This window comes from Acomys minous, assembly GCF_964271855.1.
Source record: "Acomys minous genome assembly, chromosome: 11".
In the NCBI taxonomy this organism is placed as follows: Eukaryota; Metazoa; Chordata; class Mammalia; order Rodentia; family Muridae; genus Acomys; species Acomys minous.
Genome location: NC_140492.1, coordinates 111,514,800 through 111,540,631, shown reverse-complemented (window position 1 = coordinate 111,540,631; position 25,832 = coordinate 111,514,800). Strand labels below are relative to the sequence as shown.

General features: G+C 49.3%; 1 protein-coding gene across 1 annotated transcript; it reads left to right on the top strand.

The window, feature by feature from the left end:
- The first annotated feature begins 1,188 nt into the window (after positions 1–1,188).
- SNX18 (sorting nexin 18) lies at positions 1,189–25,832 on the top strand. Its single transcript, XM_084800413.1, has 2 exons — positions 1,189–3,165; positions 23,095–25,832. The coding sequence occupies exons 1-2, from the start codon at positions 1,335–1,337 to the stop codon at positions 23,346–23,348; spliced, it is 2,085 nt and encodes a 694-aa protein (XP_084656539.1). The 5' UTR covers positions 1,189–1,334; the 3' UTR covers positions 23,349–25,832.

Sequence of the window (25,832 nt, the reverse complement as noted above, 5' to 3'; positions counted from 1 at the left end):
GAATCTCACTCCATGGGAATCGTCATCGTCTTCAGAATTTGGGGCTGAAAATGCTCAGAAATAGCTCCTGAGGTTGAGTTAAGGTGTTGCATTAGGATGTACGGTGCGGGATCAGGTGTGGCGTCCTGGGCTAGAGGCTTTAAATAGGATGCTTAGCTAACCACAGTGCTTGGGATAATGGAATACTGTTCTGATCTGATCCCCAGATTGTCACTGCAAGGGTCAGAGGACAGGCTGAAATTAATGACATGTGACTGCACAACTCTAATTAGAGGTGTCTTCAAAGGATTAGAGTAGACTCAGGAAAGAGAGGATGTGAAAATAAGCCTTGGGCAAATTATATATTGAAGGAAAAGATATGAACAACGCACTACAAGATTTGAAGCTAACTAAAATCTCAGGAAGAGAGTTTTGATCTCCTTAACATAAATTTATTAAAAAGGAAAGGTATGGTCCAATGACCTAGGAGGAAATGCAATAAACATGGGGCCCTTCCCTACTGTGTACCACACCTGTAACTGCAGCTTTAGGGCCCTTATTCTCCTAAGGAAAAAGGCCTGAGATTGTGCTTCCCCAAACAACAGTAACAGCGACATCAAACAACTGAACTGTGCTAACCGAGTGCATTAGCAGTTCATTTCCTTCACCTTAAGATAAGGATGACGTTATCACGAAATCCACACAACTCTAGGTTGGTAAGTACAGTGCAAACGACTCGCTCAAGGTCATGCGTCAGAACACGAGCTGGAACAGGCAAACAAAGCCCCGCAGCCTGAGCTCTCTCGTTTGCTGCACATGTCGTCGAATGCTCCCTGTGCATTTACTGGAAACTTCTCAGCTTCTCTCTCCCACACCACCCTTGCCTCTGGTCCAACAAGGATCTTACCGCATCTTCGCTCTTGTCAGTCTCCTCTCACTGCCAATAAGATCAGAGAATGGTGGAAGGAAAGAAGCTGTGCCTTCGGTGATCACACCCCTGGCAAAAGCTTATCAGTGCAAAAGCTAATCTCTATTGTGAAAGCCTTTATTTCAGCGTGGGGTTAAGTCCTTTTAGGAGCACCCACTCCAAGCAGTCAGAAAGGGATCGGTTATCATGGATACAAATACTCACTTTCTTAAGAAAAAAAAAGTTTTTAAACTAAAAAATAAAAATCTAAACGATTTCAGATAATTCACCTCTGGAAAAGAAAACAATAAATTCAACCAGCCTCGTGGTCACCCAAGCTCGCCACTTTCCCTCAGACGCCTCGAGGGGGCAGCGGCGGCCGCGGAGTCGGCGCCGGAGCCGCTGCTCGGCCATCGCTTGCTCTTGCCTGGCAGGCCGCCTCTCGGCAATGGATTTAGCGCCGCTGGGGACGTGGGAGGCCCGGGCCCCGCCCCCCCCCGGCCAGCGGCGCCCCGGAGCAGCAGTCCCGGCTGCAAGCAGATCGGTTCTGCACGGAGGGCGCGAGCCGAGCGGAGCGGGAGGCGGACCGCGCGCTGCCCTCAGAGCTCCCTTCGGCGTATACAGGGGCGCGGGTACTGATCGCAGGGCCCACGGGCCGGCCCGGTGCGCCGGGCTCCGGACCATGGCGCTGCGCGCCCGGGCGCTCTACGACTTCAGGTCCGAGAACCCCGGCGAGATCTCGCTGCGGGAGCACGAGGTGTTGAGCCTGTGCAGCGAGCAGGACATCGAGGGCTGGCTCGAAGGAGTCAACAGCCGTGGTGACCGCGGCCTCTTCCCGGCCTCGTACGTGCAGGTGATCCGTGCGCCCGAGCCCGGCCCTCCGGCGGACGGCGGCTCCGGAGCTCCGGCCCGCTACGCCAACGTGCCGCCCGGCGGCTTCGAGCCTCTGCCCGCCGCGCCGCCCGCCGCCTTCCAGCCGCTGCTGCAACCACAGGCGCCGCCGAGTTCCTTCCAGCCTCCCGGCTCCGGCTTCCCGTACGGCGGGGGCGCCCTGCAGCCGTCGCCGCAGCAGCTGTACGGCGGCGGCTACCAGGCCAGCCAGGGCAGCGACGATGACTGGGACGACGAGTGGGACGACAGCTCCACGGTGGCCGACGAGCCGGGCGCGCTGGGCAGCGGCGCGTACCCGGACCTCGACGGCTCGTCGTCGGCGGGCGGAGGCGCGGCCGGCCGCTACCGCCTGTCCACACGCTCGGACCTGTCGCTGGGCTCACGCGGTGGCTCGGCGCCGCCGCCGCACCAGGCGTCGGGAGCCAAGAGCTCGGCCACGGTGAGCCGTAACCTCAATCGCTTCTCCACCTTCGTCAAGTCGGGCGGGGAGGCCTTCGTGCTGGGCGAGGCGTCGGGCTTCGTGAAGGATGGGGACAAGCTGTGTGTGGTGCTGGGACCCTACGGCCCCGAGTGGCAGGAGAACCCCTACCCCTTCCAGTGCACCATCGACGACCCCACCAAGCAGACCAAGTTCAAGGGCATGAAGAGCTACATCTCTTACAAGCTGGTGCCCACGCATACCCAGGTGCCCGTGCACAGGCGTTATAAGCACTTCGACTGGCTGTATGCGCGCCTGGCCGAGAAGTTCCCCGTCATCTCGGTGCCCCACCTGCCGGAGAAGCAGGCCACCGGGCGCTTCGAGGAGGACTTCATCTCCAAGCGCAGAAAGGGCCTGATCTGGTGGATGAACCACATGGCGAGCCATCCTGTGCTGGCGCAGTGCGATGTCTTCCAGCATTTCCTGACCTGCCCCAGCAGCACGGACGAGAAGGCCTGGAAACAGGGTAAGCGGAAGGCCGAGAAGGATGAGATGGTTGGCGCCAACTTCTTCCTCACTCTGAGCACACCCCCTGCCGCCGCCCTGGACCTTCAGGAGGTGGAGAGCAAGATTGATGGCTTCAAGTGCTTCACCAAGAAGATGGACGACAGCGCGCTGCAGCTCAACCACACTGCCAACGAGTTTGCCCGCAAGCAGGTGACCGGCTTCAAGAAGGAGTACCAGAAAGTGGGCCAGTCCTTCCGGGGCCTCAGCCAAGCCTTTGAGCTGGATCAGCAGGCCTTCTCGGTGGGTCTGAACCAGGCCATCGCCTTCACCGGAGATGCCTACGATGCCATCGGCGAACTCTTTGCTGAACAGCCCAGGCAGGACCTGGACCCCGTCATGGACCTGTTAGCGCTGTACCAGGGCCACCTGGCCAACTTCCCAGACATCATCCATGTTCAGAAAGGTAAAGCCCGGCCTGTGGAGCAGGTGGCACGGGATGCTTCTTCTGTCAGGCTGGAAGCGGTGACTTCGATAGATGTACCGCCCGCTCTCTCTGGTTTCTGGTTTTCCTGTTCGTCCAACATGTCTTGTGTTGCGGGGAGGAGGGGGCTGAGAGTTTTCTAGTCAGGCACTGCCACTTTTCAGAGAAGTAGTTTTCCCCGACTTTGTTGTCATTTGAATAGACAGGGAGATCAGCGGCTCTGGTCTGTTAAGCTTGTGGACCTGGGCACAATTAGCAGGGGACCCGAGCCAGGCACTGCAGAGCTGGCAGAGATAGGAGAAACCCTAGGAAGAATGGGTCCCCGAGAATAGAGGTAAGTCAGGCCCCTCGGTTCCTGCTGTGACAGGGGCCTTTGGCCAGCCCTGTTCACGGGGTTGGGGGTTGAGGGGGGGGGTGCTCCGGGTAGCCCTGGAGCTTCCTCTGTCAGCCCTTGAAAGGCTCTCCACCCTCAGGAACTCAGCTCTCCTTTCTCTGAGTTTGGCATTTCTCATCCAACCCAGACTTGGGCTGGTCTTCAGTACAATGATGTAGGGAGACTGGTTGGGGCAAAGTGGGAGTGTTGTGTCTGAGAGCCTTGCCAGTGTCGGTGTGCCCTTAGTAGGTGTGCCCTTATAGTAGGTGTGCCCTTAGTAGGTGTGCCCTTAGTAGGTGTGCCCTTAGTAGGCAGTGGTATTACTGTCTTTCCTTAAAGCACTGGCTTCCCAAAGGATTTTTTTTATTTTTATTTTTGTAAAGTACAGCAGCCACGCCTGCCTGACCTGAGGTTGCTCACTAGCCCGGCCTTCACTTATAATGGCTCTATTGACTGAGAAAGCTGGGAGGTGTTGCCATTAGGAATGTGGCCTTGCCTCTGGAGGTCCAGTGTGGGGGAGGTGGCAGCAGGCAGCCATCTCCTGTAGCATCCTAGGCTGTGTGGAAGGCTGTGTGGGTCACCAGCTTTGGCTTAACCAGGGTGTGGTGGGTGGGTGGGGGTTGGGGGGTGGTGACCTGTCCACTTCCTTGCCAAGTGGGACAAAGCATTTGAGAACATCCCTGATTTTTGACCTTTTTCTTCCTCCTTCTTGTATTCAACCAAATTCTTCCTTTTTGGATGTCTTTCTGGTTCGCTGGAAGCGAACAGAACAAATCTGTGCCAGGCCCTTGGCTGGAGCTAGCGGTCTCCTTACCATCACCTCCCCCCCAAGGGCCCCCCCTTCTTTTCCTTCCCCTTCTCCGTGTGACTCTTAAATGGGGTGGGGGATGGGCGAAGTTCAAAGGTCCCCAGTCCGTTCTCCATGCTGCCGAGCACCCCGTGCTGTGGATAACTGTTGTACTAATTTCCTAGCGAATAGCAACTTTCTTGACAATTTGCAATTCATAAATACAGTCTGAGGCGTAATTAGCTCTTTGAGAAATAGTGTTGCTGCTTGGCCTGAATTAGGCCCGCATCTGCATTCTTTATGTTTTTATTTGTAAGTTGTTATAAACCCTTACCTTCTGGGCTAGTGTGCTAGTGAAACTGATGTTTTGAGTCTTTAATGCCAGACCTTACCATTTACATTCCATTGTATTACTTCAGCCAGGTCACGTGCTAGCTGCCTACTTACGAATCTCTTGAGTTTGTGCAGAGTGTTGGCAATAACTGAGCAAGGGCAGAACCAAGTACAGACACTGGTAGGGGTGGGCAGGTGTCTGTCTGCCCCACCTCTGTGTGGGGTTGGGGTCATTCACTGGTTTTACTGTGGTTCAGGCCTTTCGCATGCCCTGATATGAAAACTGTGTATCAGGAAAGCTATGTTTGTCCTAGGGACTGTTTAAATGTGCTCTGGTCTAGTCAGCCATTAAGCATTTTTCCCCCCTCCTAAATCCTAATACTTGGATTCTCTCCTGTTGCTTGGGACCTGGAAATCCTCCCTTTTCAAAACTGGTGCCTTTTTTTTTTAATGTGGTTCAAACAGTTCTAGAGATCCAACATCTGCAGAGTTACTGTGGGAACACTATTGGTCGCGGGAGTTTGTTTCCACAGTTGCCTGAGTGTGTGATGTGCAGGGAGCCTGAGTCTCTGGCTGACCTGTCTTTAGAATGCTGCCGCTTAAAGCTGCAGTGGGCCGTGCATATGATGCAAAGACCCTTGGCTTACAAGCACTGTCTGTTAAGGATGCCAGCATTACAAGTATAGATGAGATTAATGTCCTGTTGTCCCCTCCTCCCCCCCAAGCCTGGGAGAGTTTTTTGAGCATGCTTGGGGACTTGTAAAGGGCAGCTGACCCTCTCTGCCTTCATCTATGTAGTTCCTCTTGGAATGACTCTTTCTCAGCTGAGCCTTGGGTTTGTTTACTGCTTGAGTGGCCCCTCTGCCCCCCTCACCCCCTTGTAAGGTCTCAAAGTATAATCACATCCAACAGTTCAGCGGATCTGAGAATAGCAAAAGCCAAAAGAACAAAACAAACAAAAACTCAACGCAACTTCCCAGTGTTTTGTTGTAGGTGATCCGAAGCTTATACTTACATCAATTTAGGAAGAAATTTTATAATTGAGAAATTCAAAACATTTGTCTTATCTCCGGTGTTCTCAGTTTTTTTGTTTGTTTGTTTTTTAAGGGAAAGGTAGTTTGCATTTTACAAACTGGTTAATTAAAATTAAATTTGATGAAAACTGCAGTTCCTCGCGCAAATGGTGGTTAAGTAACAAGAGCTGAAACACAGACACTGCCCTCCTCTATCTAAGTTCCTGCCAAGCAGCACTCCCTAATTTGCTGTGGCTTCAGCAGCCCCTTTCCTAAGGCCCTCCTTCAGATTAGCTATCTGTCATTGTGTTTTCCTGCTGGGTTTTTTGTTTGTTTGTTTGTTTGTTTTTGGTGATTTTGTGGCAACACTTTTCTTCCCTTGTAAGCTTAGTTAATAAAACCTGGGAGGGGCAACAGGTTCTGCTGGCTCCCTGTTGCCGTCTTATTGGCCCTGTGAGCATTGTGTGTGAGAACACGCCCCGGCCTCCTCTGAGAGTCTGAGCCATCCTGGCAGGGGCTCTTCAGTGCAATGGGCTGGCTTTTGCTTAGGCTAATAAAGGTTTTAGTTTAGTACTTGGAGCAAAAGAGGAGAGAGCCATATGGTTCCATCAGCTAAGAGATAATTCTAGAATTGTATTTTTAAATCAACTAATGGACTCTTAGATAAATAGACCTTACTTAGTGTAATGGAGTGGAGCGGAGGGTGCAGGGAGCTGTTGTGCTCTGAGTGATGTTGGGGGAATTTAGACTGTGCTCTGGTTGTAGCCGCATCTTTCTTGATATAACAGGATGTAACAGGAGTCCTTTTCAGCTCTCCAGACCCTCTGAAGGCAACGTGTGTGCTCAGGTCTGTCGCTGACCTGGAAACCCCGTGGCTCTGATTTTGTTCCCTCGGTGGTAGCGTTTTCCGGTCTCTCTGTTTATTGCTCTTGCCTGCAGTGTGCTTTGATAGTGCTGAGGCCAGTGACTTTGAGGCAGCACATGGGGGAGTGTGTGTTACTGTGACGGGAGCCACAGCGCTCTCGGTCTGGTTTCCAAGGATGTGATTGGCCTCTCCAACATAAAGCCACATCTGGACGGCTCGTGGTTTAAAAGTTTTACATTTATCTATCCCTAGGGGATTATGGGAGAGAAAGGCCATGGGGGTAAGATGGCAGGGCTCGCGCTTTCATCTTTGCTTGTACATTTGGACTGGAGAACTGGAGGGAGCCATGCAGAGCAGTTTCTTTATTCCAAAGGAAAGGTATCAAGCCCCGGTACATACCTGAAGAGAGCTAATTTGCAGGAGCATCTTAGGAAAGGGGTCTCCAAAGCTACAGCCTCCTAGGCAGTGCTAATCAAGGGAGCGGTACACAGTGACAGAAACGGCTGTTGGTGAAACCTAACTCGCACCCTGTGAGGTGGCACTAGGTAAGTAGAGTCCTGTTCGCAAGAAACTGCAGACTCGATTTCTTTGCTCTCTAAATGTTCCAGACGGCACTGCCTTTTCGACAACAACAACAACAACAACAACATAGCCCAGGACCTGAGGCTGGGGGCCCAAGCTGGCCTTTCAGTCCCACTGGATAGGGAGGGTTTCATCATTGTGCTGCCTTTCACCACTCTGAGGAGGGCTGGGCTTGTGTCCCTCAGACATTAATTAAAGATAACCAGAGTCCCAGCAGGGCAGGCAAGGTGAGGCCTTGCTGCCCCAGCTTTCATTCAGTGCCCCCCCCACCCCCTTCTCCTGTGCTAAAAATAGCCTGAAGAAGAGGATGCCAGGAAGAAAAAGAAAGCGCCGGAAATTGAGGCCAGTTGTTCTTTTTGTTTTAACTGTTTTGTCTCAGTTGGGATCATTTCTCTCCTTTGCTACCTCCACCTGAGCTGCTGACTTCATGTGCAGTGTGACCTTTGTCCCATTTTGTTCTTTCCTTAGGGGCACTAAGGTAACCTTTGGGTTTTGGAAGTAGAGGAGTCGGTTGCTTGGTTAAAGCTTATATGTGACCGTCTGAGGGCCTTTCCTGGTCTGTCTGTCCTTCTTAAGCAGCTAGGTGGATGCTTCCCGTCCTCCTGCCGATGGTTTCTAGACTTCGAGCCCTGCAGTCCTGTCTGTCCCGTGGGAAGCCAATTACAGCCAAACTGAGAGGAGGCAGGGGACTTTGATTCTATCCCAGCCCCGACAGGAACTCTTGACAGCCCTGGGCTCCATGGGACTTCCCTTCGTGTTGGGAAATGACACCCTGTCTAGTCACTTTAGGATTTCCAAGCATGAGAGATTCTCTGATTCACTAGGAAACAGGAAACTCCCCTTAAACGTAGGCTCCTTTTTGGTGGCTGCATAAAAATTTACCGTATTATTAATAGTGTTTTTAAACCAGAGTTTCCAGTTCGATTGGATTCCATCATCTCTGAAGCCCTTGATTTCTGATTATCACCAATGGAGTGATGTGGTGGCTGCGCTGTGTTCGGTGAGAGTGTGTCCAGGAGACAGACTGGGCCATCTGGCAGCTGGTGCTTAGACAGCACAGACTGCATGTTACTGGAGGCACAGACAGCATCTTCAGTGCTCACTGAGTCCTGGACCGGTGAAAAGAAAGGTGGTCATCCAGCTGTGGCAGTGTGGCGGGTGGTGTGCCAGGACGCTGAGAGCCTGGAGGTCATGGGAACGGGGCACGCTCTCAGTGTCCTGGTGGCCCAAGGCAAGTTGGGCAGCTTGAGTCTGACAACTGAGCTGTGTAGGTCAAGAAGTCTTGTGTGCAGCTTCCTGGCTATGGCACCAGGCCCGGCTGTGGACCAGTATGGTGGAGTCTGGTGGGCTGGTGTGTGGGTGAGTGGGAGCAACTTTGAACAAGTAGTTGGAATCTGCACAGTCTTCAGTGCCAAGGAGGGAGCGCTTCTCAGGGGCCTCATGAAGATTAAGTTTTATTGTGCTTAGTAGCTGCTTAGTAAATGTTTGGTCTTGAGAACAGGAAGGTGCTTTGAAAATGGGTACCAATTCCCACTGAAACACAATGCTGGTAAGTATGCCCTGCCCCCCAGCAGCACGATGCTGGTAAGTATGCCCTGCCTTCCAGCGGCGCGACACCACCAGAATCACAGGCAGGGACGTAAGCTGGAGGGGTCATCGGTGGGATGCCGGGGTGTTCTGTTTTGATCAGGTTCTCCTGTAGTGAGCAGCAGAAGTACTGCTGGCATCACAGGGGAAAGATGCTCTATGGGGTCGTCAGTATATGGTTCACACTCCTGTCAGCCTCTTTCTCCCACACCAAATCTTGTGCAGGGACGGAGCGCTTCAGCATTTCTGAGCATCCCTCTGTAAAGATGATGTTCCGGGTCCCCTAGATAAAAATTTGTTTAGACGATTTTTACTTTGTTAAATAACATTATTTTTATATTGAAAGTAAAACAACTCAGTGCTGCAGTAAATGTTTAGACATTGTTTCAGCCTGGTTTCCGTAGTGTTTTGTCTGTCCACGTGATTGCAAGCTGGGAGTGTGGAATCCTTTATCAGCTGACAAAGTTAAAAACATTACGTTCAGATCAGTAAGCATGTATCCCTGGCCTAGTTCATCAGATGCTTCTAGATGGAAAGTGCCTGGCCGCCTGGCCGCCTGCGAGGGCAGCTGCCTTCCCGTGAGCATCTGCGAAGTCTAGGGCCCGAATGAGGGATGAAGTGAACAGGGCCACAAACGCGATGGGTTGGAATGCTAATTGTTTTTCCTGCCTGCAAAGTGAACTTTATTTTGAACTCTAAATACAGTCTCCTTTCCCAAAATAAAAGAAAATCAGTTAAGAAGTTTACTTTTCATGTTGTGACCTGAACATCTGAAAACATGCAGCTTGCGGGAGGATGGGCTGGCTGCCCACCCTGGGGAGAAGATGTGCTGGCTGGAGTGTGCGGTTTGTTCTCCTCACCTGCTTCCAACTCTGAAACAGGACGCAGAGGTGTGGCCTCCATCTCTTCCTCTTTATTCATCGTGAGGCCCCGCCCAGCCTCTGGGTCGTCCTCAGTTTATCTTCCTTATTAGCCCCTCACAGATATTCCCAAAGATGTGTGTCACTAATGTCCTTAATCCAATCAAATCAATAGTCAAAATCACCCATTACAGTGGGTGTCTAATCTGATTAAACTTTAGTGTGAATAACCGTTGTGTCATTTCTACCCTTCTTCTTAGAGCTTTGTAACTCTTGACATGGTCTGGTTTCCCTGTGCATGTTACTTAGTGGGTTGGTGATGGTAGTTGGGAGAAAGGCAAAATCATTAAGTTTATTCATAGGAGCCTCTTTAAAAAAACAAAAAACCTTGACTTTTATTGCATAAATATTTAAATAGACATCATAGCCTAAGCACTGCCAACATTACATCAGTGACTCAAGTGAGCTGACATTCTAGCAGGGTGGAGACACAGTGAAAGACAAACACAGCAAACCGTCATGTATAACAGATATGTGATACGTGTTCAGAGTGGAGCGGGGGGAGGGCGTTGGAGAGGCAGGATTGTGGTCAATGGGGACCTCACTGGGGGGGGGGGGTTTAAGCCACACGCTGAAGGAGGGGGGAATTATTAGAGCAGGAATTGCAGTAAAGGGCTGTGCGAGAAGGCGGCACATCCTTAACAAGGCCTGGGTGGCTGTGGGCTAGGAAGGTTGAAGAGCAGCCAGGAAGTCAAAGGTTGAGTCTAAGGCTGGCCTGGTAGGAGAGGTCATCGCAGAAGAAGAGATTGGTAAGGCTCTGTTAGTTTGGTAAGATTTGGTAAGGTGACACTTGTCAGGACCTGTATTAAAAGTTCAAGTGGGATGGAAGCTATGGCGGGATTTTGTGTGAAGGGATGGCATCCATTTGAACATCTTCCAGTCAGGCTGGGAAAAAGAAAGAACAGCTTGGAGATTGGAGCGGGGTGCAAACAGGAAACCAATAAAAGGTGGTGGCCTAGACAGGCGGAGGCAGCAGAGTGGGTGGTGAGGAGCAGGGCCCTGCCCACCTGAAGGTCCAGTCCACAGATGGGGGCTGACCACCAGGATGGGACTTTTGCTTCAGCCTCATAGGGACACTGGGTTCCACATCTTTCTCCCTGTCCAACACAAGCGCAGGCGGAAACCCCAGATTTGGAGCCTTCTATTCAGGGTAGGTCTTTTCTAAGCAATCATCCGAATAGGGCTTGGTGATAGGCTGGTGTTTGGTGTCTCCCTTTTGTGACCCCGTATTGTATAGCCACACTAATTTATATGTTTGTACTAAGTGCTTAATGCGTGTTTGTAGAGTTAATGAAGCAGACACTCATTAATAAACTACATGGCAGACTTTGAGAGAGAAGTAAGTGTTCTGTGGCTTACAGAATGGTTTTTGTTTTTCCATTTAAAAGTGCACAGGATCTAAAAGATAGAATGTGTGTATACTTTATGGATGGAGTCATTAATACGTGAGTGATTTTCAAGTCTCAGGTTTATGTGGCTGTGAAGGGACTTTCCAGACTTCACCGGAGGGAGGAAAAGGAATATGTACCTCGTGGCATTTTTTTGTATGGACTGGTTGGAACGTGGAGAGCTACCTACAGCTCACAAACACACACATAGTAGTTATCTGGGGTCCTTTCTGTTTAATCTGGGGCACAAGAACCTAAGTATGTGCTTTGACGTGATCGATGGACTTGGATTCCTAGAGGTCAGATGCTGTGCAGGGGGTACCTCGTGGAACACAGTTCTGTGGGGTACAGTGTGTGTACAGAGGGTCCAGATAAAGGACAGATTCACCTCCGAGAGTCCAGAGGATGGCGAGGGCCGCCAGCTCACATCAGAGGTCTGGGCAGAGGGTACTTGAAGGGTGTTCACATTTGACCTTTGGAAGAACATGGATGGAAAAGTGCCCACCAGGTCTTGGACATGCTTGGATAGGTGTGATTAGCACGTAACAGCTGACACGTTGGTTCCAGCACTGAAGTCCATGATGGAGTGTGCGCACAGCGTGACACATTCAGCCACGGCATACACTGATGGAAGTAGATCAGGAGAAGCTATTCCCGACTGCGCAGTTTCATCCCGAGATGAGTTTTGAACACAATCGTAAATTTGCAAGCAGGGAGGGAACTTCCCAGACTAAAGGAACCGTGTATGCAAAAACCGGTCCTGGCTGCCTCTCAGAATCAGCTGAGGCTCACCCGTCTCTGGAACCTGAGTGTCAAATGCATGCTGTCTGGACACTAGTGGTCTCCAAAAGGTGCTTTTGCTAAGCTTCTGGCTTTACAGCTGCTGGGGGTGGCGGAGGGAATGTTCTAGAAAGTATTAATGTGGCTAGGTTAACACTTCTGTTGGACAGGTGTGTCCCTAATTATTTTGAAATACTTGAAGCAAGACATGATAAAATCCTGACGGGAGGCAGTATCATGGGATGCGGAAGAGGAGACAGGAACTCCTGTCTGAAGAAAGGGAGAGAGGGGACATAAAATGACCTCTGGAGCGTTGACTATGGAGCCCCCAGCGCAGATGCTGTGAGAAAGCTTTAAGCAGAGGTCTGCGCCAGCGGGCCAGGTGTCTGAAGGTGCTTGTTTACAGCACCTAGCCTGAGGATGGTTTTTACGATTTTAATGTTTGTGTAAGTGCCTGCATAATAACCCCAGGTTTGCCTGTTGATCTGCAAAGCCTAAAGTATTTACTGTCTAGGCCTCAAATTAAATGTTTGCCGAGCTTCTGGTTAAAGGATCCGCAGTTTATCGAGTTCGCTGTGTGGCTTTCACTGTCCCAGGCATGCTGGGGGACATTACGTCATCGGTCTCTGAGCAAGCGCTTCACGTCTGTCTGGTGGAATTAGCGCTTACTGTTCTTACGCGTTGGCATTAGCTCCTGTATTAGTTACTTAGGGCTGCTCTAACAGGTCCTGTAATCTGGGTGATTTACACAGAAGCAGTATGTCCCGTTACACTTCCGCCAACCGACTGTCTGAAGTGAAGGTGTTGGCAGAACCGTTGCTCTGTGCTCAGAGAGCACTTCCATTCCTGGTTGCTCAGGAGTAGCTTGGCGGCAGGGGGTCACTCCAGTCGGTCCCTGCGTGTAACCCACTGGCCGGCCGGCTCTATCTGCCCTTCTTTCTTGCTTGCTCTGTCCTGTATGGCCTCACCATGACACCAACTCACTAACCGCATGTGCAAAGCCTGTTTCCAGGTGGATACGGATGGGAGTGATTGTGGTTCAGTCCAGTACAGTTAGCTAACCTCCCCCATGGGGGTATTGCTTCCTCATGGTGACCCTCACAGCTCAGGCTGAGAACTGAGTGAGCCCTAGACCACACAGCGAACTGAGTCAAGGCAAGATTTGAATTGGTCTTTCGCCTTGAGACTGGTGTGCTTTTCATTACATGAATACTTGCTAGGAAATAGTTGATTCTGTTGGCAGCTAGCAGCTGGTAGAGGTTTTTCAACTACAGAGTGACATCTTGATCATTTTCTAAGTAGCTAGGCGTATTTTGAAGGCTTACCATGCACCATGCACGGTGCTTCATGTTTTATATTCGCTATACTGGGTTAAGCCTCAAGGGAGCTTTTGAGATAAGCGCCCTGAGCTCACAGGCACCTCACAGGTGGGAGCCGAGTCGCAGGAGGTTCCCACGTGGCCCCTGGTGACTGTAGACCCAGTGTCTGACAACTGGTAGCCTGCGGAGAGGAGGCGGCTGTGGGTAGGGCTGAGGTGCGTGCAGCTTTGGAAAGGAGCGGGTAAACTTGAGGCGTCCGCCTTGCGTTACCTTTAGCGCTAAGTGTGGGTGGTGGGACATGGTGAGGCTGGTAGTAGAAACAGACACGGAGAGAGGAGGAGCTGCGGAGACAGGCGCGAGGCTGAGAGGGACTCTAGGAGACCCCGTGCTCAGGCCTCTGCCTTTTGTTTGTTTTGTTTGTGCTTTCCTGCAGGTCCCATGGGTGGCCCAGGTTCACCTCGAATTACCAGATATCTTCCCGCCTTAGCCTTCAGTGCTGGTATTACAGGCACGTGCCACTATGGCCACCTTCACTGTTTTAATTAAAGGAAAAACTTGAGCCTCTCTTGATCTTCAAAGATAAAGGGAGACGCTGGCTAAAATAAATCAACAGAGAAGCCCCTAGCAAGATGAATGATACGGTCATGAGCCAGTCCCCACCCGCCTTTAGTGGTCCTCAGGAGTTGAAGCACCACAAGAGCCTTTATGAAGTTCTAGCCGCAAACACTGTTTTTAGCAAACAGGCTGTAAGAAGATGCTCGGCTTCAGGCATCACTTGGGGCCAAGGCAAACTGCGCCTCCCTTCGGTGAGGGCCGCCACCTGCATGTGCTCACCCGCACTGGGTCCTCCTGTCGCTGGACCTCGCCGATGGAGACAAGCTGGACCAGCTGCTTCTTCAGGATACAGCAAGGCTTCTACCATGAACAAGCGCTTATTTTGTTTTTAGGGTCAAACTGAGCTTAGATAATTGAATTCTTTAAATGACTTCCTTCCTTCCTTCCTTCCTTCCTTCCTTCCTTCCTTCCTTCCGTCCCTCCTGTTCTCCCAGAAAGCACCCAGGGTTTTCTGTCTCTCATTCTCCTTGTCCCAACCCTCTTAAAATAGCTCCATATTCTCCTCATTTAGTGTGGTTATGAGTTGAAAACGAATTCAAATTAATTCACCTTTAAATTCTTAGTACGTGGCTTTAGTGGCATTTAAACCCTTCAGAATGTTGTCTTGGGACCAGGCGTAGTTGTCCTGGGACTGTGAGAGGTTGTGTTTAGCAGACCCTGAATTCAAGGGTAGTGGGTAGTCTGGCCTGTGTCTCGAAAACAGGAACTAGTAAACAAAATGATTGCATTCCCTGGCAGAGTGTAGAAGTGTGCTCAAAACTTAGTATGACTTGAATGCATGGGATTCTTGAGGCGGCTTGTGGATGCTGCTACCTGAGGTGTGGGCCAGGGAGGCCCCAGCAGGCAGAGCTGAAGCCGACTGCGCCATCCACAGGCAGCCCACTGCGCTGGGGAGGTGACTACTTCCCCTGGGGGTTGAGGTGGAGAGAAGCCCGTAGCTTAGAGAGTACAGAACAGGAGTCCCTGATGCCCTTGGGACTGCCACCATCCCAGTGGCCATCCCAGCTGCCACCTACCTCTGCCATGGATATCGGCCTTTGTTTTGAAGGCATTTTAATTGAGTGGCAAGTGAGTGAATATTGCAACAGGGGAAAGTGAGTGGAGACCCGTGGGGAGGAGGGGGTGGGGAGGAGGGGGATGGGGAGGAGGGGACCTGCAAGGGTGTGGGGACCAGTAGAGGGAGGTCAGGGAAGTAGGTCACCTTGACCAAATTAGCATTTTCTTTCAACATTGGAAGTGCAGGAAGATGACTATAAACGGGCCACCCGTCCAGACTACCCACCCTTATGACCTTCCGTTTTGCCCCTTACCAAGGCCTCTGTTTTCTGAGAAAGCTCACAGGAACACCAAAAATCTACTTTATGATTTTGGCACATTCATGTATTTCAAAACTAAACGAGTTTTTTTTACCACCACTCCATTTTTCTTTCAAGGGGAAAAAAAACATAGCCTTTGGATCCCGTTGCTTAGTGATGGGGCCTTTTGTGTAAATGGCTTTTGAGGGACAAAATCAGCTGAAAAGATACTTGGGTGCCAATGGGAAGGCAGGGCTGAGGTGCAGGGCGGGGGGGGGGGGGGGAGGACACATAAAGAGGGAGCCCTGCACCAGCCCAGCAACTTTAATTTAAACGGAGTCGGAGATAGGGCAGCTCCTGAGGCCCTGTGTAGCCTGTGAGGAGGGGATCCTTTCTTTTGCTGGGTCAGGTGATGCCAGGAAAGTTGCCTGACCCTGTGGAGCAGGAGAGCTGTGAGGCACGGCACAGCTTGAGGTGGGTAGTCAGTGGGCACCAAGACCCGAGCTGCGGTGCTCAGATGAGGTCTGTCCGCAAAGGCAGTGGTGTGGCAGTGCTTGGTAAGCGGAGGGAGAAATGACGTGGTATGTAAACAGTGTGGTGCTCTGTCACGTGGTCCTGACTTCCTTGATCATTACTCATTTATAAAATTTGAGTCCTTAATGTAGTGATGTTCATGAGCTTTGTTAATAATTCACTTCTTTAGTTCTGTATTCATTGCAAACGTGAGTAACACGCTCTCCTGATAAAGGAGTGTGCGCGTATTACAAAGACTCTGCTCTCTCTGGCTTTGGGCGGATAAGACTTTGCAAGGTGCCCTACCCTTGTAACATACACACACAAGGGTAAGTAGAGGACGGAAGTGAATCCCCAGGACCTGGGGGTGGTTGGGGGGCATCTTGACTCTGGTGTTGGAAATGTGGGGCGCCAGTGGGCGTAGGTGTGAATGAACCTTGCAGGATTTTGCAACCAAAGAGTCTGCGTTGGCATCGGAGAGTTTGTGGTTAACAGCAAAGTAAAATCATTGGTTTAATTCCTCTTAACTCTCAACATGTGGAGAGTGAAGGGTGCCTTTGGGGTCTTTAGGACGCCTCGGTCTCTGGCGCCCAGGCTGGTCTGGGATCTACTGTCCTGAGCTTCCAGCTTCTGCTTCCTAGTGCTGGGATATGGGCGGGCTTGCATGCTAGCGCGAGATGCTCAGCATGCATCTTGTCTACAGATGCCCCCCAAGGTGTTAGCACCCCCCATAGGCACCTGTGTGGTATGAAAGCAGCAAGGGCCAGGCTGGCCAGCAGGTGGAAATGGTGGGTTCTTTGAAGCACATAGCCCTGGGACAGTTTGGACAAATGACAGCCTCTTTCCTGGAAGATTTTAGAATTATACCAGAAACTCCTCCATCCACCTTTCAGCTTCCAATAATGAAAGAAGCGGGGCACCAGCAGCACCCTGCTCACCTGGGCCTGAGCTCGCCTCTCTCGGGGTCTGTCAGACCTCGAGTGATGGGGCTGGCGACTGGCCAAGCTTTCTGTAGAAGCTTAGGGGCGGCGGCTGCTCCCTCAGAAACAAACTGCTAGCTGAGTGAGCCCGGATATTTGCCAAACTAATTCAATAAATCCACCAAGTACTCACCAAAAATGTCCCTTGCAACATGGGTCTTAGTTAGGGTTTCTGTTGCTGTGACGAGACACCATGCCAAGGCAACTCTCACAAAGGCAAACGTTTGATTGGGGCTGACTCACAGTTCTGAGGTTCAGTCCCTTATCAGCCTGGCGGGACACATGGCGGCGTGCAGGAGGGCACTAGAGAGGTGGCTGAGAGTTCTACGTCTTTTTTGTTTTTGTTTTTGAGGTAGAGTTTCTCTGTGTGCCTTGGCTGTCCTGAAACTCTGTAGACCAAGGTGGCCTCGAAATCACAAAAGATCTGCCTGCCTCTGCCTCCCTCCCAACGACTGTAAAAGGCATGCACAGCCACCAGTTACAGCAGTACCAGGTCTGCGTCTTGATCTGCAGGCAACAGAAGGGTTGGAGACACACTTCCTCCAACAAAGCTGCGCCTCCTAATACTGCTGCTCCTATGGGCCTGTGGGCTTGTGGGGGCCGTTTTTACTCAAACCGCCATGATGTGAGCTTTTTGTGTGTTCTGTTCCTGCCCCTTGGTGCTATTCACAGAGCTCCTCATAGGAAGGAGCCATTTGAATGTGTTAGAGGCCTGGGCCTGGGCCATGTCTGTCTAAGTGTGCACCTCACTTCAGTCAGGCCCCTTCCCGCACTTGAAGTTCATGTGAGGAGCCCATTTCCTGTGGGCGACTGAGGAGGCCACGGTGGTTTGCGCCACCTTCCTGTAAGAAGCAAGTCCCTGAGTGCTCCCGCATCTCCTCTGAAGGACACACCCGCTCTGGAGCAAACCCTTTAAAGTAAGCACTTCTTTTGCTCATGTTATTCCAGGCATGACTCATGTCTGTCTGTTGTTGGCCCAGGAAAGTCCCATTAGAAATTCTTCCCACCAGTCAGTTTTCTCTTAGCGTTTTCCTTCTATTTGTTAGCACAACTTCATTATGTGGAAACAGTGGCTTTCACTATGAACTTCGTACGCTTTCAGAATGTGCTTTGAGCATGGTCTCCCACCTGCCTGCTCTCTCCTCCCCAGTCCTCCCAGAGAGTTTCTCTTCTCCTTTCATGTCTTCTTTAAAAAAAAAAAATCTAAATTCTACACAAGAAAAATGTGATATTTGTCTTTCCCTCAACGCAATGTCTTTCTGCAACTGAGATCTTGTATGTGCATGTAGGTGGGTGTGTGCACATAGGTGGGTGTGTGCACATAGGTGGGTGTGTGCACATAGGTGGGTGTGTGCACATAGGTGGGTGTGTGCACATAGGTGGGTATGTGCACATAGGTGGGTGTGTGCACGTAGGTGGGTGTGTGCACGTAGGTGGGTGTGTGCACGTAGGTGCCAGTGTGTTCCTCCTTTAGGTTTCTTACTGCATCAGGAGCTCACAGTTTTGGGAGACTGCCCCTCTCTCTGTCTAGCCAGGAGACCCTCCAGCACAGCAGTGGGGGGCTGTTACAAGAGTGCTCCCCTATGTCTAGCTTTTGTGTGGGTCCTCACACTCGCACAGCGCCCGGCCGGGCCATCTCTGCAGCCCCAATTTACACTTCTTTATGGCAGAGTAATACTCCACTCTGTACACCTGCCACACTGTCTTTATCCATATATGTATTGATGAACACCTAGGCTGATCCCAGAGTTTGGCTGTAGAGTTGTGGGGACGAAGGTGTCTATTGCGTGCTGACTTAAAATCCCTTTCGTCTATGCCCAGAAATGCCGTAGGTGAAGTCTGGCAGCCTTTGGAGGACCCTGCATGCTGATTTCTCCACAGTGGCTACAGTAACTTACATTCCACTGAAGCTGTGTAAACTCTGCTTCCAAACACCAGGCGCTCTCAGCATTTGCTTTTTCTTTTTAACTTGGTGGCATCCATTCTGACTGGTGAGATGGACTCTCGCTATAGTTAGGATTTATGCTTTCCCGATGACTTAGAATTTTTTTTCTCATGTATAACTTGTCTGTCTGTGTTCTTTGAGAAGTATTCACTTGAATTTTTTGATCTGACCTGTATGGTCTTTTCTTTCATTTAGACACTGTTACCCTAATCGTGGGCATTATGGGACCTTTTGTTTAGCAGTGCTCTCTTGACCTTAGACCTCGCCACAATCTCTTCCCCCTTCCTACATTTCCTGGTTTGGTCTTGAAAGCATTGTGACGACAGTACGCGAGGGACCAGGTCCCTCCTGGGTGGACCAGTTACGTAGTGGAGCTTCTGAAATCCTCACTGTTTCCCCGTTGGTTCTCGGGTGGATGTGTGTGGTCCCTCTGTGGCTCTGATCTGGGTTGGAGAGAATGCACCATTGTTGCTGTCGCCACTGCCGTCTCTGCTCCTCTGTAGTTGTCCCTGAAGTCCTACAAAGCACCTGCATTTTCAGAGTGACCTAGAGAGAGCGAGCCTGCATTGAGCTGGCTGTACCCCAGTTTTCCTCTCCAGCTCCCCACTCCTTACATGGTAGGTTTGATGGACAATCCGGCAAACCCTGCTTTGCTTTTGTTATTTAACGGGTTAAACACAAAAGGTTGTGAAGTCGGAACTGCACAAAGTTCGCAGCTTGAGAACTGTCCCTGTGGGAACAGACAGTTTGTAACAAGACCCAGTCCAGCCCAGAGACGCTGGTATTCCAGTTCCCACTGATGCTTTGCTCTGTCGAGAACTCAGTGAGTGGAGGTGGGGCAGAAGCTTCTGGAATCCTCAAAAGCAGTTCTCCATCCCCCTCACATGTTCACGCCCTCCTGATGTATGCGGCTTGGGTTGTATAAGTCTGTCAATGTTCTGGTTACTCCGAGTCTAAAATAGTAAATTAGCTTTGTGATAGTTAATCTTGTTCATCGGAGAGGAAAACACATCAGCTCCCTGTCTATCTGTTAGAAGTTGTAAAAAAATTTTTTAACAGCTTTCTTGTACAAAAAAAAATTACATTTTATGAGAAAGAAACATTTTATGTTGCTTCAGATGTGGAAGGCCCCAGAAGTTAGGATTCTGGAGGATTCTGCACTCTCAGTAGGGGAGTCAGGCAGCTGGTCCCACAGCGAAGGTCTGTTGTAGCATGCTGGTGGCTCTCTTTCATTTAATTCCTCAGTATAATTCTATCAGTGTTATTTTTATTTTTAGCCATCTTGCTTTCTTTTGAAAGTAGTTCTAGGAGAAGTCAAGTTCACTATATTTCATTTAAAAGGCATTGTTTTAAACAATGTGCTGTACATCGTGAGTGACAGTGGTACGGTTTGAGATGGTCTTACTGTGTAGCCCAAGTAGCCTGGAGTCTGCAGTCCCCCCTCAGCCGCCATGCTAGAGGTGTGAGCCTTGACTGCACAGCTCTCACTAGTCTTTGAGTTTGCACATTCATAGTATTCTTTTTAATGCCTTCATGCACTGTTTATATGTTCCTAATTGTTTCAGGCGTGTACACTTTGTTACCTCGGAAAATGATTTGAGCTCTTGTACAGGAGCCACATTTCTCATAGGCACACCTGCTCATGTGTCTCTGTTGCAGGCTTGACATGCTACGCCAGCAAACTTGAATTTCATTAAGTGGGTCGAACTGAAATTCCAAGTGTAATTGGCTCCTGGCATTCATTCTTCCAAATGCGCTATCCTTTCCTTTTGAATTTACAATAGTGATTTGGATTTCTGTTTGTATGTTTGTTTTTTTGTGGTTTTTTTTTTTTTTTGCCAGAATATTACAGTTTACCTGGCAAATAAACCCATACATTCCTAAGCAAGTGTGTTGATATTTGGGGTTGGAGTTGACAATTTATGTCATTGTCCATAGCATCTAAGTAATGGAGAAAAGAGAAAAGAAAAACAAAAACAGGCGACTCCCTCCCTAGTCTTAGTTTGTGTTTAGACTTTCAAATACTGTAGTGTGCGCTTTTTCAATGTTTCTTTAAGTATAAAAAGTTTTACAAATTCAATTAGCAAATTGAATTAGGTTAAAGGAAAAATTTCAAACATAAACAAATAGTTTCTTTCACACACACACAGAGTGCCTTTTGAATTACACACTTAAAACAGAAGTCCGGGGCTGGAGGGATGGTTCTTTGTAGAAAGGTGCTGAGCCTGAGGCCCAGCCCAGAGGCAGGAGGGTCGCTGGCCTTGCCACCTCAAGCCTCGCTCCAAGTTCAGTGAGCTAATGGTGTGACAGGGAACAAGGTGGAGATGATAAGACAGGACGCCCCCACGTGCTCCGCTGCCATCTGCACATGTGCATTTACCATACGTGTACACCGCACACCGCCTGCCCCCAACACACGCAACTCTTGAGGAAAGTGGGAAAGGGGACTGCGGTCTGTGGCCAGCGGGAAGCGTTGTCACCTGCAGGTGGACAGGCTCCTCCACGCCCACCTTGCTTGCCTATTCAGGCGCCTGTTCCTAGCACCTGTTCCTTTACGGCGTGAGAGTGCATGGGGACTTTCTAAAATGAAGCAGGCCAGGCATGCTGCGCACGTTAATTCTGGCACTCAGGTGGTAGAGGCAGACCTGTCTCTCTGAGTTCACTCTCCCTTCCCCCAGTCTACAGAGGGAGTTCCAAGCGAACTACGAGTTTACAGTGAGAATCTGTCTGAAAGAACACACGAACAATAATCCACAGCAGGCACACGTCAATTCTTCACTGGTGCTGTCCGGGTTGGAGAAATGTTTTAAGATATTATGCTTAAGCCAGGCGTGGTGGCGCACGCATGTAATCCCAGCACTCGGGAGGCAGAGGCAGGTGGATCGCTGTGAGTTCGAGGCCAGCCTGGTCTACAGAGCGAGTCCAGGACAGCCAAGGTTACACAGAGAAACCCTGTCTCAAAAAAAAAAAAAAAAAAAGATACCATGCTTAGCTGGGCAGGGGTAGTCTTGAAACCACGTGTTGCCTGGGGGTGGGCGTGTTTGTGGGGAGGGGGGTGTATTTGTGGGGAAGGGGGTCCTAGCTGCCTCTCTGCCCAGCAAAGCATCCTTCTCAGTAGCGGGGTGGAGCAGTGCCCCTGCTGTGCTGTGCCCTTCTGCTCTGGGACTCTGCACATTTCAATGAAAGATCTCATTTAGAATGAGCACATTAAAAAAATGTGTGGGTATGTACATTCCTCCACAGACACGCATTTCTCTAAATAACATTTGCTGTTGGTGGGTTTTCACTTCTCAACTTTATATAGTGCTGAAGGCGGGGCAGGACCACACCGGAGCTCAGTGGCAGAGCTCCCGTGTTTTATTCCACAATGTAACATAGCGTTTTGAGAAGCACACCATTTAACCCTGAGTACTAGTTTATTCTCTGAGTTTTCAGATTTAGAGGGATTTAGAAACAGGGTGGCCTTCTCAGGTGAGAGTGAGCCCTGTGGGTCCGAACAGGCTGCCTTTCTCCCCGGATGTTGAACTCACAGACTGCCGGGGCCCTCCGCTGCCTTCCTTGCTCTGTAGTCTCCGCCTTTGATTGCTTTGGCCACGTGAGGTCTGCTGGACACCTCCATTCTTAAGCTGCTAAAATGTGTCCAGACCCCGTGAGCGTCAACATTGGTCAGCCCTGGAAACCAAAGGGTGCTGTCATCTCCCGCCTTTGCAGCCTTCTGTGTGACGCGTGCTTCTGAGGGAGAGTCCACCCTTGTGTGTCACCTGCGGAAAGGACCGCTCCCATGCCCTCACCCTGCAGTACACTGGAGACAGCTCTAGATAAGATGCTGTGGCTCTTTTGGTGACCTTCTGAAGCAGTCACTAGAGCAAACTTAAAGCCTGCAGCCCCTGTAGTTCTGCGAACTTGTCACCTTCTAATCATTCAAAATGCTAGTGCCCCACTTGTGTTCTCCCAGAAGGCACTGTCAGACCAGGCACACGTGCATACGCCACCCCATGTTGTCAGGCACGTACATCATCTGGGCACAGGCTGTGGGTGGGCCCAGCGTGGGCTTGGGTACCCTGACAGTCTTGTTGTACACTGGCACCACTACCCCACCCTTCCTCCCCTGCCCCCGTCGCTTGATTTCCAGATCCAGATTGAGTTGGTACTGACCCACTTCAGGGACCAGTTCTGACCTTATGCAATTACTCTTCAGTGAGATTTTCTCAGAAAGGGGCATTTCACCCTTTATGGGTCATTGTTTCAAATATAATTCTCTTAGTAAGCATGGGTATCATACTTTGTAAACGTGAAGACTGTGGGTTTAGGGTTTATCTTTAAAAGAACAATTTTTTTTATACCTTTTTGTTAGATATAGCATCTCAAGAAATGCTGCAGAGGCTTGGTCAGTGTGGAACATTGGTTTGGGTAAGTGAAGTTGGAGCATTGGTAAAACTTTGAGAAACCAGGCTGCTTTTTAAATTGGTATTTACAGTCACCACTTTGAATTCCGAAGGACATTGAAATAGTTTAGACAAGCGCTGGCAGTCCCTACGTTCCTGTGCAATACTTAGCTGTGTCACTGGGATATGTGTGTGCGATGTGTCTTAATTATTTACTGTCTTTGACCACAGGAGCTCTTACCAAAGTAAAGGAGAGTAGACGGCATGTGGAGGAGGGGAAGATGGAGGCGCAGAAAGCTGACGGCATTCAAGACCGCTGTAACACTATTTCTTTCGCCACGTTGGCCGAGATTCATCACTTCCATCAAATCAGAGTACGAGACTTTAAATCACAGATGCAGCATTTTTTACAACAACAAATAATATTTTTCCAAAAAGTGACCCAGAAGTTGGAAGAGGCGCTTCACAAATATGACAGCGTCTAGTAACTGGCCGCGGACTCTGCGCTCGTCTTCAGTTCGAGGGTAACTTCTACAGCAGAATAAAACTGCTTTCAAAGAGCTGTTGCCAACTCTAGCTGCTGGTACAAGGACGGCCTTGCGTTCAACTGAAACCCAGCCGGCTGTGTAATCACGTAGGAGAGGAGCGGTTAATATGGTTATGTAGCAGAAACAGTACCACACTTTGTAACTAAATTATACTATGTATGCCTACACTACCATTGTAACTTTTGGATAATGATTATACTGTTTGCCTTATTGCTTTTTGAAGTATGGGTATATTAGTGTATACTTTGTAGACCTCAAAACCCACGAAGAGTCTCAAAGAAGCTGGCTGGGTAAAAGCCTGCTGTGGATGCCTTTTTTAGTCTCACAGATCGAGATTACCTAAATTCAACCTATTCTCTGTTTACAAACTCCCACTAGAGCAGCTATGCGACTTTGTGCCTTTAGACTGGTTGTTTTCATTTCGGACCCAGCTCTGTTGAAGCCCCAGCTCTTCTGATGGAAAGAATGAAAGGCCAGTGTGTGCACTGGTGAAAAGCTGATGAAAACCTCGCGTTTCTGGGGGCGGGTGGGAGTGTCAGTGGCCGTCACTTTGCACAGGAAGCTCGGCCCAGTCAGATGCTGGCAGTTGCCGAGGAGTGAGACATGACACTGTCTTTGGATGTAAAGTCTCACAGGGGAAAAGGCAGTGCGCCATATTCCCTTACACCTATAGTACATGGCCTCTCGACTCGAGGGTCGCGCAGGCCTGAGGATTTCTGAAATGCCCTTAGCACGTGGGGAAGGAGGTTTCCTATCGGGGATAAAGTATAGAAACAGTGAATGACACACACTCCATTTTAGTTTTGGGGAGGGTCTCCGTCTGTCGTCTTTTTTTTTTCTTTTTTCTTTAAGCTTGAGATTTTCAATGTTCCACTTTTTGTTTTGGTTTTAAATGGATCTACACTGTTAACCGAATGAGACTCCACTGTGATTCACTCGTTTACTTAATCAAAAAATTTCAGGGATGCCTGTAAATTTCAGTGTTATAGTCAATGAGAAGTGGTGATGGTTGATTTAAAGAGGGACCAGAAATAATTTCTCCTATTCCAGTACTGAAGGAAAAAGAAATACTGATTTATACCATGTTTTTTTTAAAAAAAAAAATACATATTGATAAAGCCCCCCTTAGAACATTTAACCTTAAAAATTATTTTAAATATAGTCTTTTACTATTAGAAGGGAACTACAGATGACTGATAAATACCAAAAAGACTCACAAGCAGCTTCATTTAAAAAGCACAAAGAGGTTCTGGTACAAAGTGGCCAAATCTCAATGTTTTTTGTAGTTGCTGAGCTAAATAATGTGATTCTTGAGTTTACAGATGTAAAAGCTGTCACTGGAGGCTGGAGGACCTGTCTCTGCTGTTCCTGTGACATACACATATGCCACCACAAACCTCCTGGTACAGAAATGGTGACATGGGGTAACAGAGGCCAACCTCAGGAGGTGAGCCAGTTACCCAGAAGGCTCGGCGTGCAGAAAGGTCAAAAGAGGAGAGGCTAGTGGGACAGTTACTCCACAGCGCATGTACTCTTCTCTGAAGTAATCACACATGGGTTGAATTTCTAAAAACAGATTATGATAATTTTGACCTCTGGTCAGATTGTTGTACTTTATAACTTAAGAGGCAGACTTGGCATCATGCGGCGGCGTTGTCTTTACTACAGGCATGTGGGACTGTCGCCAAAAGCCACGTTCTCTCAAAAAAGCGACTTCCTCTTGTTGATCGCAAAGTACAGTTAGATAAATAAAACCCATATATATTTAAAAATTAATTTTATTGCAGAAGTTTGGCGGTTATAACCCTAGCATTTAACTTAAGTTTGGGTTGGTGTTGAACAGGCAAGCTCTCTGCTTTTCAAATGATTTGAAAGTCACATCTATTTGCCTCTTTGTTTTGATGGTGGTTTGATTTTTTTTTTTTTTTTTTTTTTTAGTAAAATTACTAAACTTGTGCAATAGTAGCAAGGAATTACCTGAGATGTCTTGTACGACTGTGCTTTAGCCAGGGTGGACAGAGCTTAAGTTATATTTAAAAAAACAAAAAAAAAAAACAAAAACAAAACTAAAGAGTAAGAGACAAAGAAGGAGGTGCTCACACTGCCCCTTCGGAGAGAACTTCGGTTCTCCCTAACCGCACAGCACAGAGCCACTGATTTGCAGCGCTGAAAATGAGTCCCTTGGGCTGAAGCACCAGACTTCTTGCTAGTGTCCATCTTCATCCAGGATCCTTTTTCCCTAACGTTCTTGGTCCTATTGAAACATGTCAGTATCTAAAAATACTGAAATGTTAATGTCCAAGAGAAAAGCCATTCTGTGTTTGCTGGTCACCATGATCAGCGTGGTACCGTTTTCTTTTGTTGTTGTTTTGTTGTTTCGTTGTTTTCGTTTTTAAATAAACTATCACACCGTTCAAGCCA